Source organism: Coenobita brevimanus, chromosome 79, assembly GCF_032717465.1.
Source record: "Coenobita brevimanus isolate Jiangsu-jjx chromosome 79, ASM3271746v2, whole genome shotgun sequence".
Taxonomy (NCBI): domain Eukaryota; kingdom Metazoa; phylum Arthropoda; class Malacostraca; order Decapoda; family Coenobitidae; genus Coenobita; species Coenobita brevimanus.
Genome location: NC_137032.1, coordinates 10,672,963 through 10,689,624, shown reverse-complemented (window position 1 = coordinate 10,689,624; position 16,662 = coordinate 10,672,963). Strand labels below are relative to the sequence as shown.

Sequence of the window (16,662 nt, the reverse complement as noted above, 5' to 3'; positions counted from 1 at the left end):
GCCACCACACCCAACCTTTGCAGCCTCCGGCAACACTGACCCAGTCCACCTGACTAAACCATCATCCACCCACCATCACGCCTATCCAGGACACCAACCCCTAACACTGCCCACTCATTCACCCACGCACCCACCCCATTCACTCACACACCCACTCCACATGCCCATTCATACACCCTAGCCATCCACCTCACGCTCCAATACATGTATCGAATCCACCCGTGCCATCCATCAACCCACCATCCCAAAATATCCCATCATCTCACGAACTCCGACTTCAAGCACCAACTAACTCTACTTATTCCGGCCACCCCATTGGCCCCACCCAACCGACTACTTACCCAGTAACCAACTCACAAAGCCTTTCTATTTCTGTGTCCTTGTCGTTAAATCATCTATCTATCTATCTATTGCCAGACGCCTCAATCCCGTTTGGGGTGGCCACAAACAAATCGCCTCCAAGTCGCCCTGTCCCCCGCCATTTCACTACCCTGCTCCCAACTCACACCCTACATATTTAGAGTCTGCATTATAAGAAACAACCTCGATAGGGCCGACACCAATGTTGCTGCTTGAAATTGTACCCCTTTGTACCCACACCACGTGCTTAACCATCCAGCATATTCAACTCACCCTGCCCAACCATACAAATTACCCTCACATCCATCTCTCCCATCAACCCACCCACGTTACACCCATGCAAACACCCACCAACTCCACTTTCACGAACTTGTCCACCCACTCAACCACATAGCCTACCCACCCACCCCACATTTCACAACCTGCCTACCTACCATTGTCCCACAGATCCTGCCCTCCCATACGCCACACCTGCCTAATACACCCACACTGCTCAAACGCCCTACTCCCTACTCACCCCTACACCCACCCCATTCACCCTTCCCACCTGATGCACTCACTTAGCGACCAACTGAGACATCATCACCAAAGAACCACCTACTCATCCTCCCAACCCAACAGCCCTGCCTATCCTGCCAACCACCCTCACCACTCACCCTGCAAATCAATCCCATCCTGCCAACCACCCTCACCACTCACCCTGCAAGTCAACCCCATCCTCCTCTCCCGTCTACTTACCTACTACCCATTCCAACCTTTTTCCTAACCACCCACCTCATCCTCTTCTTTACCCACCCACCCACCTCATGCATCTCGACAAACCTCAGGCACCACCAACTCACCCACCCACCCTAACCCTTCACTCACTCACTCACTTACTACCCAACCATCCTCCCACCGAACCACCCAATTCGTGCCATTCCATCCACACACATTACCCCGCACATCCACCCCACCCCCAAACCACGCATTCTACCCATCCAACCCACCTACAACTCCCAACTATTCCCATCCACCCAGCCCACCCACCCATCCAACCACACCATCCCTTAACCCACCCACCTAACCAACCACATCCTACTCACTCAACCCCCATCCACTCACCCCACCCATCCCTCACATCCTACAAACCAACCTCTCCCACAAACACTCACCACACCTGCCCTTCTACCCTGCCCAATTACCCAAATGCCACGACCACAGCACCTCATCCGCCCAACTATCCATGGTACCCACTCATACCAACAACCCAGCTCATCTCACTGTCCTCAACCATTCTGCCTATCCACCCAGCTTTCCATTCTACCCTGCAAATGCACCCACCCATCCACCCCACCAACCCACCTCTGCCCACTTACCCATTCATCCTGGCCAACCACCCCAAAACCAACCTCACTCGCGCTCTCCACCCGTCCCACACAACCTGCCCTCCCACCACAACCACGACATCCATTCTCCTGCCTGCCCAACCTCCAGTGCTGCCCTTCCATCCACCAACTGCAACCCATCTACAGTATTCACGACTGACCACTAACTCACCGATACCAACCACTTAGCCAGCGACCCCACGAACTCTGCCAACTTGCTCACTCACCCACCCCCGCACCCAATCCGCCAACTCACTCAACCACCCTAAAACACCCCACCCACCTTTCCCAACCAATCACACCCATCCCATCCTCCCACCCTACCGACCTGCCAGCACTGTCCAACCCATTCACTCCGCCACCCACCTGCCCTACCAGCCATTACTCCCATCCCACCCAGCCAGCCAACCAATCAACCTACCCACACAAACACACACACACACACACACACACACACACACACACACACACACATCTCATTTTCCCACCCACCATATCCACACAGCCACCCGCTCGGCCGCCCATTCATTCCACCCAACCACCCTCCAAATCTACCCAGTCGTTTCACACATCTCACCAGCCCTTCCACAAGCCCCAGACTCTCAAAAAACTAATACACCCAACCACTTACCCACTAGCCCACCCACCCAACCTACCCACCTGCCTCACCCATCACTCACCCATGCTACCAATCCACCTAGGCTAATCTGTCCACTCACTCAAGTCACCTCAACCACCCCACCCTTTCTAAGCATCCAACCCACTTACCCATATCGCCCATTGTATCCATGAACATGCCCACCAACCCATTTGCTCACCCATAATCCAACACGCCTCTCCCTTCCTGACACCAAGCATGCCTGCCCACCAACCCATCCACCCTCCCAACCTGCCTTCACCACCCAGATTACCCATTCATTATCCCACCCACATTGTCCACCCACACACACCTGCCACCCTAACCACCTACCTACTCCACCTACATCATCCACTCTTCCCACCAAGCCCAAACATCTTCCTCTCTTCCCACCTTCACACTGCACTCATCCCACTTACCCAGTCCATTCACCAACCAACCCTGCCCACCTCAACCACAACCCACCTACCCACCCACTCAATTTGGCCATCCTGATAACAAAGACCAACTCCACACCCCCACCCTCCTGCAAATCAATCTCTCCCACATTACCCACCTGCCCACACGGCCCAACCAGCATGTTCACCCTCCTGCCCATCCATTCACCCACGCTGCCCACCTACCCCACCCCACACACCCATCCCTCCCCCACCCACCAACCCCACCCCACACACCCATCCCTCCCCCACCCACCTACCAAATCACTCAGCCAATCACCCCACCCACCTTACTCACATACCTAGTTCAGACTGTACACCTGCTCACTCACCATGTCACACCACCCACCCCGTGCACCTCAATCACCCACCCTTAGACTCAATCATCCTAAAATACCCGACCTACCATGCACATACACCAACCGATTTTACCCTACCCATCCATCCCACCCACCACACATACTATTCCCATCCTCCCATTCACTGACTTACCAATCCAACCAACCCAGTTGTCCCACCCTCTCCTACCCACGAACCGTTCCACCAACCACACACACACCGAGTCAACCAACCCCCTTAATCACCCACCTACATTCATCCCACCGACACGATGACTCCCCAACTCCCCCATCCACCCTGACTTCCCTCCCTCCAATCCCACTCACCCAACTTGATCACTCTCCTCCCTCCCATCTGACTCACCCACCGGCCACTCAACTTATGCAGCCATTCAATCCAAGCTGCTCAACCTCCCCCCCCCAACCTCCCGGCCATCACACCCACACCACCCTGCCCACATTCTCACCAACTTACCACTCTACCTAGCCCACTCACCCTGTCCACTCACTCACACATCCTACCCTCTCCCTCATCATCAACCTCACCCACTTGCTCGGCTGCCCATCCTCCAACCAACCCCACTTATCAACATCACTCACGCCACATTTCCACTTATCCAGCTGTCCAACAGCCCATACACACACCAATGCACCTCACTCACCGAACCACACATTCATCTCACCAATTCATCTTACCATCCACCCTGCTCTTACCAAAAATCCCATTCACCTTACCCACTCATGCCACATACCATTTTCAATGTCCAACCGCACACCTCACCAACCCAACTCATCGTGTCCGCCTCATGGACTCACTCTCCAGTCAACACTGCCCACCTCATGCATGACCAATCCACCCATCCTTCTCACCTTGCCCATATTGTCAACCATCATCGCCACCTTCACTCCACATCAACCCCACTCATCCGCCCCTCAATTGCCAACCAGCCATAATACACACTCTGTCCATAATACCAACCACTAACCTCACCCACACTCCAAATCATTCCCACTCGTTTACCCTGCCCAACTGCCCAATCACCAGTCCCACTTCATCCCACCCGCCCAGACACTCATGATATGCACCAATTCCATCCAATCAGCCCTTCTCAATTAATCTTTCAACCCACCCCACCCACCGACCCACTCACCTACTCTTCCAATCCACCCTGCCAACCCACCCTACCCATTTGCCCAGCCACAGCTATCAACCACCCAAACACCCACCCCACTTACCCATCCCATCCTTCCCATGCACCCTCCCCATTCACCTCACCCACCCACCACAATCACACCACACACTTCACCCACCTCACTCACCCACCCTCTCATTCAGCCACTCAAAAATATCCCATCCAGCCTGTCGACCCTTCAACCCTACAAACGCAACCTTTCTCACCAAACCACCCCACATATTTACCCACCCACCCACCAGATTCTCATAATGCACCCTGCTCACCCATTACACCAACCTTTTACACTCACCCCACCCACCTAGTCAGCCAACCCGGCCAACCATCCACTCACATAACCCTCCTGCCAATCCTAATCACAGAACCACTCACCCATGCTCAAACGCACCCTTGCCACCCACCATAATCCCTATCCACCAAGCAAGTCCAGCAGTCCAGCTGTCCAACCCACTCACATACGGTACCTGGACAAGTGCCCCCTGGACAAGTGCCCCCCGGACAACTGCCCCCCCTGGGCAATTACCCCCCGCTGAAGATTACGTTAGGTTAGGTTAGGTTAGGTTTGGTTAGGTTAGTTAGGTTAGGTCAGGTTAAGTTAGGTTAGATTAGGTTAGGTTAGGTCAGGTTAAGTTAGGTTAGATTAGGTTAGGTTAGGTTAGGTTAGGTCAGGTTAAGTTAGGTTAGATTAGGTTAGGTTAGGTTAGACTCTTGCGACCATTTGCACGGTGAATCGGGTGATATTTTGCAGAGACAGTTGTCCAGGGGGCAGTTGTCCTACGGAGGCGATTCTCCATGGAGTAGTTGTCTGGGGGCAGTTGTCCGGGGGGCAATTGTCCAGGGGGCAGTTGTCCTAGAACCCTCACCTACACATGCTGGATACCCAGACAACATGCCCACTCACGACCCACCCTCCCACCTCACCCATCAAACCCACTCATCCACTTACACACCCAAGGTGTCCACCCACCCCATACACTTTTCCCACCCTATACATATTGCTTCTCACCTTACCCAACCCACTCATTCTCCCTAACTCCTCCACCCACCCAACCTATGCATCCACCTCACATACCCACCCACCCAACAAAATCACCAACCCTGCCCATCCTGCTACAACCTCATCAAACCTACCCACTGATCTAACCACGCAACCACTCACCCTTTCTACCCATTTACTCCGGCTTGTTGGATGGGTGGATGTATGAATTTGTGTTTGGTTAGACTGAGTGGGTGGATGTGTGAGGGTTTGCTGAGGTTAGGGGGGGCGGGTGAGTATTGGGTGTTTTATGTGGGCGTCGTGGGTCATCGCAGTAGGTGAGTGAATGGGTGACTGGATGGCTCACAGGGTGTGAGAGCTGAGTGGTTTTGGTGGAAGAGGTGGGCAAGACTGGTCGGGGAGTGGTCGTATGATTGGATGTAGAAAGCAGGGTGGTGGAGTGGGGGGCGTTGCTGGGTTGTTTGGGCTGGTGGGCACTGTTGGAAGGGTGAATGGGTGAGTGGGCAAGTGGTTAGGGTGGGTAGAGTGGGTGCGGGGCTACGATGCGTGGGGGTGGGTGAGCGGGGTAGGTATTGGGTAGTTAAGGGGACTGAATGGGTTTGGGTGGTTTAGTTGGTGGGGTGTGATGGTGGGTTTCGGTAGGTGGACGCAGTGAGTGTCAAGGGTGGGTGAAGGTCTTGTGGTAGGGTGGTGGGGTGACTTGGTAGATTAGGTGTCTAGGTGAGTGGGTCGGTGGGCGAGTGGTTTATTTGAGTGGCTGGGTGTCTAGACAATTGGGTGGGTAAGGTGAGTGAGTGGGGTAAGTGGCTGAGTGTTCAGGTGGGTAGGGTGAGTTGCCAGGGTAAGTGGGTTGGTAGGTGATTGTGTGACTGGAGTGAGGTGGGTTTGGTGGGTGGGTGGGTGTCATGGTCGGATAGTGTGGCTGGGGTGGGGTGGGTTGGAGGGATTGGTGGACGAGTTGACAAGCTGGCTGGATGGGATGGGTATTCAAGGATGGTGAGTCGGAGGGCGGGTGGGTTATTAGGTAGGCTGGATGAGTGAGTCGAATAGGCTGAGTGGGTGAATGGAATGTGAGGGTCGATGGGTCGATGGGTGTTAAAATGGGACTGGTAGTGGGTGAGTGAGCGATTGGTGTAATTGGGTTAATGTCCAGAATGGCGGATTGGATGGTCTAAGTAGGTGGCTAAGGTTGATGAATGTGTGTGTGCTGGGAGATATACTGACAGATGGTTTGGTAAGCAGGAGAATTGGGCAGATCTGTGTGTGTGTGTGTGTGTGTGTGTGTGTGTGGGGTGGGGGTGTATGGGGGCGGTGGCATGAGTGGGTGGGATGTGTGTGGATGGTGTGGTAAGTGGGTGGTTGGGTAAGCAAGCTGAGTGGATGGGTGGGTTGCTAAGCTTGGTGGGTGGTTGTGGAAAGTGGGTGCATGGCTGGGTAGGGTGCATGGGATGGGTTAATGGACTTGGTGGGTAGGTGGTTGGGCAGGAGGATGTGTGGGTGGTTGAATGGGCAAGGTGGGAAGGTAAAGAATGTGGTGGGTGGGTGGGGTGGGATGACTGGGTTGTCAAGACAGGTGGCTATGTTAGGTGGTTGAGGTGGTGGCTGAATGTGTGATGTGGGTGGAATGGGTAGGTATGCTGGTGTTGCAGTTAGATTGGATGGGTGGGTGAAATGATTTGATTGGAGTGAGTAGAATGGATGTGTGGGTGGGTGAAATGATTGGGTCGGTGGAAAGGTAATGTATGGGGGTTTGGTGCGCAAGGCAGGGATGCAGGTGGGTGTGGCAGATGGGATGGGCAAGCAAGAGTGTGTGTGTGTGTGTGTGTGTGTGTGTGTGTGTTGCAGGATAGGTGAGGTGGTTTAGATTGGTAGGAGAGGTGGGAAAGTTCGATGATTGGTTCAGTAGATGGATGTTATGGTCGAGGTGGGTAGTTTCAGTGAAGTGGGTGGGTTCCTTGGGATGGGTCATGTGGGCAGATAGTTACGAAGGTGGGCATCTTGGATGGAGCGTGAAGGTGGGTGGGCAAGGTGGGTGGTGTGGGTATGGTGAGGCGTCAGCAAGTTCAAAGAGTGTGTTCACATGGGTGGAGGGTGGGGCTGGGGGTGGTAGTGGTCGGGTCATGAAATATCTGGGGATGTGGACAGTTCACCAGGTGGGTAGGCTGGGTGAATTAAGTGGGTGGGTGCATTTGGTGGCATTGATGGTGGGTTCGTGGACTGGAGAGATGGCGTGGGAGGGTGGGCTGGGTGTGTTGGTAAGTAGGGCTGCTGGTTGAATAGTGAAGACAGGTAGGTGAAGTGAGTGTTGCTGTGGGACAACGAGGTGAATGGGTGGCTGTCAGAACTATCAGATAGCTGGGTAAGGTATGTACATGGGATGGATGCTTAGGTGGGTGAGGAGATAGGTGGAGTGATTGGGCAGGGTGGGAGGGTTGGTGATCGGTAAAGTATGTTGGAAGAGATGGGCAAGGTAGGTAGGTGGTTGAACATGTCTGATGGATAGGTTGGTGGGTGGATATGTTGGGTGGGTGGGTGGATAGGTGAGTAGGGTGGGTAGGATGGTTGGGTTGGTTGGTCTGTAAGGGGGGATGGGTTTTGGATGGGGTAGAGTGGGTGGGGTTGGTGCGCAGTTGGGTAGGGTGGTTGAGGTGAGTCAATGAGTGCTAGGGAAATGGGTGAGAGGGTGGAGATGTTGGGTGGGGTAGGTGGGTGAATTGTTGGGGTGGCTGGGAGAGTTTGCAGATGAGTGGATACCTGGGGGGTGGGGGGATGGCTAATTGGGGTTGGTGGGTAGGTAGCTGAGTTGGGTGGGAAAGTTTTCTGGTTGGTGGGTCGACAGGGTGGATTAGTGGGTAGGTGTGTGAGTGGGTGGTTGGTGAATGGGTGGGGTGGGCAGGTGTTTGTGCTGGGTGAAATGAGTGGGCGTGTAGCCCATGAAGGTTGAGTGGGATAAATGGATGGGCTAGTTGGTGTCATGGATTTGTGGAATGGGTGGCCAAGGTTGGTGTCATGGATTTGTGGAATGGGTGGCCAAGGTTGGTGTATGGGTGGGGAGGGTGTGTGAATGGGTGAATGGGTGTATGGGGTGGATGGGTGGATAGGTGTGTAGGTAGGGTGGGTGAGTACGTGGTTGTGGAGGGGTTGGTCGGGAGAGTGATGTGGTGACCAGGGTGGGTGGGGTGGGGTGGCGACTAGGTTGGTAGGATGAGACACTAGAGCGGGTATACATGTTTCACCTTAACTTGGTCCAGATATTTGTCATTTTGAAGCTTATGTCACGCAGCTCAGTGGCAGAAAAACACAATGTTGTGGCTCTACATCCTATCAAAAAAAAACTTTTCGTGACTGGGATCAAATTCTGACTCTAAACTATTGCTACCACTTGGCGTTCAAGATGGGGAGATAGAATTTTTAGAACAAGTTACAGTGAAAAGAGCACAGTTGTTTGTGAGTGGGGAGAGTGGGTGGGTGAGTAGGTTGGTGAAATGAGCAGGTACCTGGGTAGACTGGGCACTTGGGAGGGTAGATAGGTGGGTTAGTTGGTTGGTGTGGTGGGCAGGGTGTATGGAGTACATAGGAAGAGGGTTGGATGGGTAGACAGTGGGGTTGGTGGGACTGATAGGTATGATGGGTGCGCTGTGGCGGTGGGATTTTGGATTTACATTTTTTTTGTGTGTGTGTGTGTGTATAGTTGTATAGGCTACTGAGAACTACAAATGCTACACTAAAGGCGCACCCCTTAGTAGGTTACTTCAGGAGGACTGTCATAATAATTAAGTGGCAGTAAATAATATATCATGCAATGAATAAAGAGTATAATTTTACTAATAAAGTATGACATTTGAGTTTTATAAAATGCTTATCAGTAGGATGCATTTGCAGAATTTTGAAACTGCTTAATTTTCTTGATAATATTAGTTCTGAAAAAGAAAATTAACAAATTGGTCAAAACACATCAGAACACATACCCCTATAATCTCTGAGTTCTTTGCGCTATACAGTGTAATATTACCAAATATTGCAATTTGTTTCCCCATAGAGTCAATAATTTCTCCTATTGATATTCTCACACCCGATAACTCCCACAAATAACAATAAACAAATCTTGTTCCACTGTAACTAGTCTGTTGTCACCTCAAACTACAGTAGATTAAGAGAGGATGGAGACTTTCCTCCAGTTTCACTGATATAATTGTCGATTAATGCATATTTTTCCTTCTCACATTCATAGCAATGCTCCACAATCACTTTTACTTCCCAACACATTGCTTAATATTTTGAACTCTGACTTCACACTTCATAAATATTATTCATGATAAGTTGTGTCAGAACTACTTAATACTATTTTTACTTTTGTTAACAAATGAAAAAAGGAAATCACAAGTTCTAGGAGTACAGTACCATGTATTTAAAGTAAGGTACTAATTTTTTTAGTTTAATGACTTTACAAAACTGTAAGATAAAGATCATTTTGAGTGCACGCAGTCCTAAGCCCTTGCTTAATATGCATGGGAAATTTCTGAAAATAATGACTTGCAAGAAGATAAACTAAACCAGTTTTTACTAAGAAAGGTTATGAAATTTCAAGGGCCAAGTAAAATTAAAATCTTCATTGATACTTTCTGTAGTAAATATAAATCAACACGTTTTACCAAAAAATAATTTTATGTAATACTTTCACTGAAAATTTATGATAAACTTGTATCTGTTTTGTGGGACACAGGTTCTCAATGTCTGGTTCTGTTACAGAAAGACCCACACGAATCTCCTTATTCAGCGACTTCAGAGTTGATCTCTTTTCCTTTGCAATGGAGTTGTTAATGATGAAAGCTTAATTAGCACAAATATGCTGTTGCAAATGACACCAGCACGTCAAGAACACATTCAGAAATAGCTGGGTGGGTGGGTGATGTATCGTGATTATCAGAAATCACGATATTTTTGTATTACTATTCTATGGTGATTATTTAGATGCATATTTGTCTATCACAATTGTGGATGTATATGTGTAGGATTATTTATGTGTAAATACTGTATATACTGTATATTGTATGTATTAAGATTTCACTGATTGTTTATTGGAATAACGAGGAGTATGTTGATACCCTTGGGTGATTTGGTACTGTTAGTGATATAAGCTTAAGTTACATTTATGTATAATCATAGTGTACTGTTAATATTAGTTAATACTGGAATGTCTTGAAAATGTTGTATTTGCGAGGTTCAATGTTTTAACTGATACTTGTTTATGAATGGTTAAATTTAAGCTGTACGGTTAACGTGTGAAACAAGCCGAATGGCGGCAGTTTGTGATAAACTATTAGTAGCCAGTCACATGGCCATATTTCAAGCCTGGCTCACAGCCGGACCGGGAGTCCTGGGGTCAGTTGGTACGAGGTTAAGGAGCTGAGCAGAGGGGCCCCGAGTTTAGGTCTGGCAGCTGTCCTGTGTGAAATTGTCTATACTGTATGTGGACTGATGTTATTCGGGTGGATGTTTGGAAGACAGTGCGGCCATGTTGTAAGTTTACTGCATTTTTTAAAGTTTCAAATTATGCTTAAGTTCATGAATAATTGTCCATTTTATTTTGCATATTTAGTATGGTCGGTCACATTGTATAGTGTGATATTATTATTTGATATCATACTAAGGTTCTTTGTAATTATATATATGACGTGTGTTTGCGATTATTGTTGGAAAGTGAATCTGAGTTCATTCTTTTGTTGTTTATTATTTATGAAGCTGTATTTACCAGGTTGAATCATTAAACGGATCCGACACCGCAGAACTGCAGTGTTCATTCAAACCTGAATAACAATACAATTCAACAACACGCAACCATGGATGAGCTCAAGAAAAACCGGACAGCAGCCAAGAGAAGGTTCACTAGGAAGGTCAACATCTTCAAGGAAGCCCACGGAAAGAAGTTATCATGTGAAGTGCTTCAACGAATGTATGAGGAGGTTAGTACGTGCTTCAAAGTGGTGGATGAAAGGAATGAGGAAATGATCGCTCTTTTAAAGGAATCTGAACCTTATGATGAGTATGAACAATACATAACTGAACTTGAAAATATAAAACATGAAGTTTATAATATTTTGATAACTGAGACTGGGAAGGTGAAACAGAAACCATCACTTGCCATAAAGAAACTGGAGCCTCCTAAATTTCGTGGTTCTGTCAGAGCATTTCCTACTTTTGTTAAGGATTATGAAAGGTTAGTTGTGTCTCAGCAAGGAATGGACCCGTACGTGCTGAGGAATTCCTTGGAAGGTGAACCTAGGAAATTAGTGGAAGATTTAGACGATTATAACCGAATGTGGGCTCGTCTGAAAGAGACTTATGGTGATCCAGCTAAAATGATAGATTCTATTTTAGGAGATATCAGAGCAACTAAACCAGTGGTTGAAGGTGACAATAAAAGGCTTATTAACATGATTAATACTGTAGAGAAAGTGTGGTTGGATATTGATAATTTGGGTCAGTTACAGGAACTTGAAAACACTACTGTAATTACTCAAGTGGAGAGATTGTTGCCACCTACTTTGAAAAGAGAATGGGCAATAAAGGTACAGTCTATCGGTACTGACAGGTTTAAAAGCTTAGTAACATTCTTGACTGAACAGCGCAAAGTTATAGAGTATTTGCAAGATGAGTCAAGGATTGCAAGTGCTAGGGCGACAGTTCATGTATGTGAAGAAGAGACTTCCAAGGACTCTGAACTTGCAGAGGCGATTAAGCAGTTAGCTACAGGTCAGGAAAAATTTCAAAATCAAATGTTCAAATGTTTATCTAACTTATCCTTTGCTAGTAATAAGTTTCAGGGAATGCCAAGCAGAAATGGGTCAAATTTTGGACCAAAGGGAAATACCAAGAGATGTTGTGTGCATGAGTCTGATACTCATGATCTAAAAGATTGTGCAACCTTTAAACAGTGGCCTAAGGAGACAAAATTTGAATTTCTGAAATCTAAGGGTATATGTTATATGTGCTTGAAGGAAGGACATTTAGCAAGGAATTGCAGTCAAGGATATTCATGTAGAGTTCTGGTAGATGGGGAACGCTGTGGAAAATATCATCATTCTGCCCTTCATCCCATATTCATTAGCCATGGAAGTACTACTGTGGAAGCATCAAGTAGCCATGTGACAAGAGATGGAGTAATGCTCATGACGGGTTATGTGAACAGTGCTAATCAGGTAATACCCACCCTTTATGATCCAGGAAGTAATTTAAGTTTAATCACCAATAGGATGGCACGGAAACTGGGTCTTGTTGGGACTCCTGTGAGTTTAACTTTAACCAAGGTTGGTGCGCAAACAGAACAGGTAGAAAGTTACGTGTATAAAGTCTTGTTGAAAGATAAATTTGGGAGGGAAAAATAATTGATGCCTGTGGTATAACTGAAATCACTGGTGTGTCAAGTGAGATAGACGTGACTCCATTTGCACATATGTTTGGGTTACAGGAATGGCAGTTAAAGAGACCCAGCGGACGTATTGAGTTATTGATTGGATCAGATTACAGTGCTCTTTTACCTCAAGTTGTAAAAACAGTGCACAGTGTTCAACTGTTGGCTAATGACTTTGGATTTTGCCTTAGAGGAAGTATAGATGAAAAAAGAAAGCAAAGCGTTAGCCTTAATGTTCAGGTGAATCATGTTGCATGTTCTAAGCCTGAAGAGTGGTTTACATCTCGGCTAAACCCTTGTCAAGTAATTGAAGAATACTTTTTGACTGAAAGCTTAGGAACTTTGTGTACCCCAAGATGTGGGGGATGCAAGTGTGGAGGTTGTTCCATTAAAGGAAATTTAACTATAAAGGAAGAAAGGGAACTTAGACTTATTGAAGATGGATTGCACTATGATAGGGGAAATAAATGTTGGATTTCAGAATACCCTTGGATCTGTGACCCTTCTAAGTTACCTAATAACTTCCCCATGGTTTTGGCTCGATTAAGAGCTACAGAGAAAAGATTAAAAAAGATGGGAATGAAGTACTGTTTAAAGTATCAGGAACAAATTAATGACATGGTATCTAGAGGAGTTGCGCAGAAGTTGACCCAACAAGATTGGAGCGTTATGAGGGCCCTACTTTTTACTTGCCACACCATGAAATCCATAAGCCAGAATCTCAGTCAACACCTCTAAGGATTGTGTTTAATTCAGCTGCATCATTCCAAGGAATGGCTCTAAATGATTTTCTTGCTAAAGGGCCTGATGTTCTAAATAATTTGTTGGGAATTCTTTTGCGTTTCAGACAAAATAGGATTGGCATAGTTGGCGATATCAAGAAAATGTACAACAGTGTTAAAATATCAGAGTTTGATATGCATACTCATAGATTTCTATGGAGAGATTTAGATGCAGAGAAAGTTCCTGATCATTATATACTGAAGACTGTGACATTTGGAGATAAACCAGGGGCAATAGCTATGGTGGCATTGAGGAAGACTGCTCAAATGAATGAGGAATATCCTTTGGCTATAAAGACTATTATTGAAGATTCTTATGTGGATGATGTGTTAGGAAGCTTTGATAGTTCCGAAATAGCTGTTGAAAGGATGGGACAAGTGGAAGAAGTGTTGGAAGCAGAAGGATTTGTAATGAAACAGTGGATCATGTCTGGAGATGATGGATGCATCAGTGAGAAAGTTTTGGATACAAATCATGAAAAGGTTTTAGGTCTAGATTGGAAACCTAAGGAGGATATCTTTGTTCAAAGCCAAACTCAATTTTTCAAGGAAAACTCGTCAAGGAAGGTCTGAACCAGATGTTTTGTTAGGTGATCTAGAAAGGCGTTTGCCAAGCCAGTTGACGAAGCGCATGATTCTTAGTCAGATTGCAACCTTGTATGATCCTCTTGGATTTATTACTCCATTTACCCTTAAAGCTAAGCTATTGATGAGAGATGTAGTTACAGACAGTGAGGGGGATCGACCAAGAGGGTGGGATGAACCAATTAATGAAATTTTGTATGAAAAGGCAAAATCACTGTTTGAGATGATGTTCCTGTTAGAAGAGTTGGAATTTCCCAGATGTATAAAACCGATACCCACCGTAGGCCACCCAGAATTGGTTGTTTTCTCTGATGGTAGTAAGAAAGCATATGGGGCCGCTGCATACGTCAGATGGGAGTTGTCTGATGGTTCAGTTAGATCATATCTATTGTGCTCCAAAAACAGAATTGCACCAACAAGACAGATCAGTATACCGAGATTAGAATTATGTGGTGCTGTTGTAGCTAGTCGTTTGAGATCTACAATTGAAAGGGAAATGCAGTTTAAGTTCCAAAGAGTTATTCATATCACAGACTCTCTAAAGTACGAGCTCAGATTCAAAAGGAATCCTTTAGATTTAATCCTTTTGTTGCAAATAGGGTGGCTGAAATCCAATCTAGGACAAAACCAACAGAATGGTATTGGGTGCCATCTGAAAATAATGCAGCAGACCTGACAACAAGGGAGTGTACCCCATCAGAATTAGGACCAGATTCTGTGTGGCAAAAGAGGTCCCAGAATTTCTCTACTTAGATCATGATCAATGGCCGGTGAAGCAGAGTTTTGAGGGAGATGTACCTGATACTGTGTTTGTGAAAGCAACTACCCATGCATGTGAGGCTAAGGAGGTAAAGACAGTGATAGATATTGGTAGGTTTAGCAGCTACAAGAAACTGCTTTCAGTCACAGCTCGGGTAATGCAAGTTGTCAAGGCAAAGTCATTGAAAGGATTGTGTGAAGAGCCTACCGCAGAATGCCTACAAGCAGCAGAGAATTACTGGATCAGACAAGTTCAAGTCTCAATCCATCCAGATTGGAGGACTAGGTTCAAACGACTGGGGCCCACGCTAAATGATCAGAAAGTAGTAGTGGTAGGAACCAGAATATCGAAGTGGATGAAAGCTAATTGGAACCGTGATGAATTCATTCTTTTAACATCAGACCACCCATTCACAAACTATACATTAGTCAGATACATCAGGAAAATCATGATGGTGTAGAGGCTTGTCTTGCTAAATTGCAGTTAAAATTTTGGGTGCCTGGTGCTAGAAGAGTTATTAAATCTGTGAAACGGCACTGTACCACCTGTCGTATGATTGACAAGAAAGTGACCTCGCAATGCATGGGCGAATTACCAAAAGAGAGACTTGAACCTTCACCACCATTTTTCAATGTATCACTTGATCTTTTTGGACCTTATTCTGTTTGCGATACCGTAAAACGAAGGGTGAAAAGGAAGGTATATGGAGTCATATTTAATTGTATGGCTACCAGAGCTGTGTATATAGATGTTGCAGAAGGCTATGATAGTGGCAGCTTTCTTAAGGTATTTAAAAGATTCACATCTATTAGAGGTTTTCCAAGAAAGGTGTTCTCAGATAATGGTGCTCAGTTGGTGTCAGCAAACAAGGAGTTGAGAGACATGGTTTCTAAGTGGAATCTTAAGGAATTAACTGAATTTGGAAGATTTGAGGGTCTTTCTTGGGAGTTTAATAAGTCAGCAGATGCACCGTGGCAGAACGGATGCAGTGAGGCCTTGATTAGGTTGGTTAAGAGATCCCTGTGTAGAATTGTTGGGGACTGTGTCTTGTCATATGGCGAGTTACAAACAGTAATGTTTGAGGTAGCTAACCTTCTCAATGAAAGACCGATTGGATGTAACAAAGTATCTGACCTCGAAGATGTTTCTGTTGTTCGTCCTAATGATCTTCTTTTTGGGTCGTTCTACAGTCACAGTGCCAAGTGGGATGTGGGATGAAAGTAGCAATTTTAGTAAGAGGCATGCATTCATGAACAGAATTATTGATTCATTCTGGAAGAAATGGATGCGAAACTATTTCCTAGTCTGCTTATTAGGCAGAAATGGCATGTAGATGTACGGAATGTCCAGACTGGAGATATAGTCTTGGTAAAGGATTCTAATGTATTGAAAGGGGAATGGAAAATGGCACAGGTCGTAAGTGCTCTCAGAAGTAAAGATGGAAAGGTCAGGGATGTGTTGCTCCGGTATAAAATTAATAAGCCAGGAGGCAAATATTCAGGCCAACGGGATGTAAATGTAACCAGATCAGTTCATAGCTTAGTTGTACTTCTTCCGGTGGAGGAGCAGTAATCAAGATACCTTAAATGTCAGGTTGAGTGTATCGTGATTATCAGAAATCACGATATTTTTTGTATTACTATTCTATGGTGATTATTTAGATGCATATTTGTCTATCACAATTGTGGATGTATATGTGTAGGATTATTTATGTGTAAATACTGTATATACTGTATATTGTATGTATTAAGATTTCACTGATTGTTTATTGGAATAACGAGGAGAATGTTGATAC

The 16,662-nt window shown here is 46.4% G+C and overlaps 1 protein-coding gene across 1 annotated transcript; it reads left to right on the top strand.

The window, feature by feature from the left end:
- Positions 1-11,169: 11,169 nt before the first annotated feature.
- On the top strand, positions 11,170-16,085 carry LOC145409021 (uncharacterized). Its single transcript, XM_080279590.1, has 5 exons — positions 11,170-12,339; positions 12,582-12,636; positions 13,686-13,973; positions 14,861-14,977; positions 15,625-16,085. Exons 1-5 carry the CDS (start codon positions 11,170-11,172, stop codon positions 16,083-16,085), a joined length of 2,091 nt encoding a protein of 696 aa, XP_080135716.1.
- The last annotated feature ends 577 nt before the right edge of the window (positions 16,086-16,662 follow it).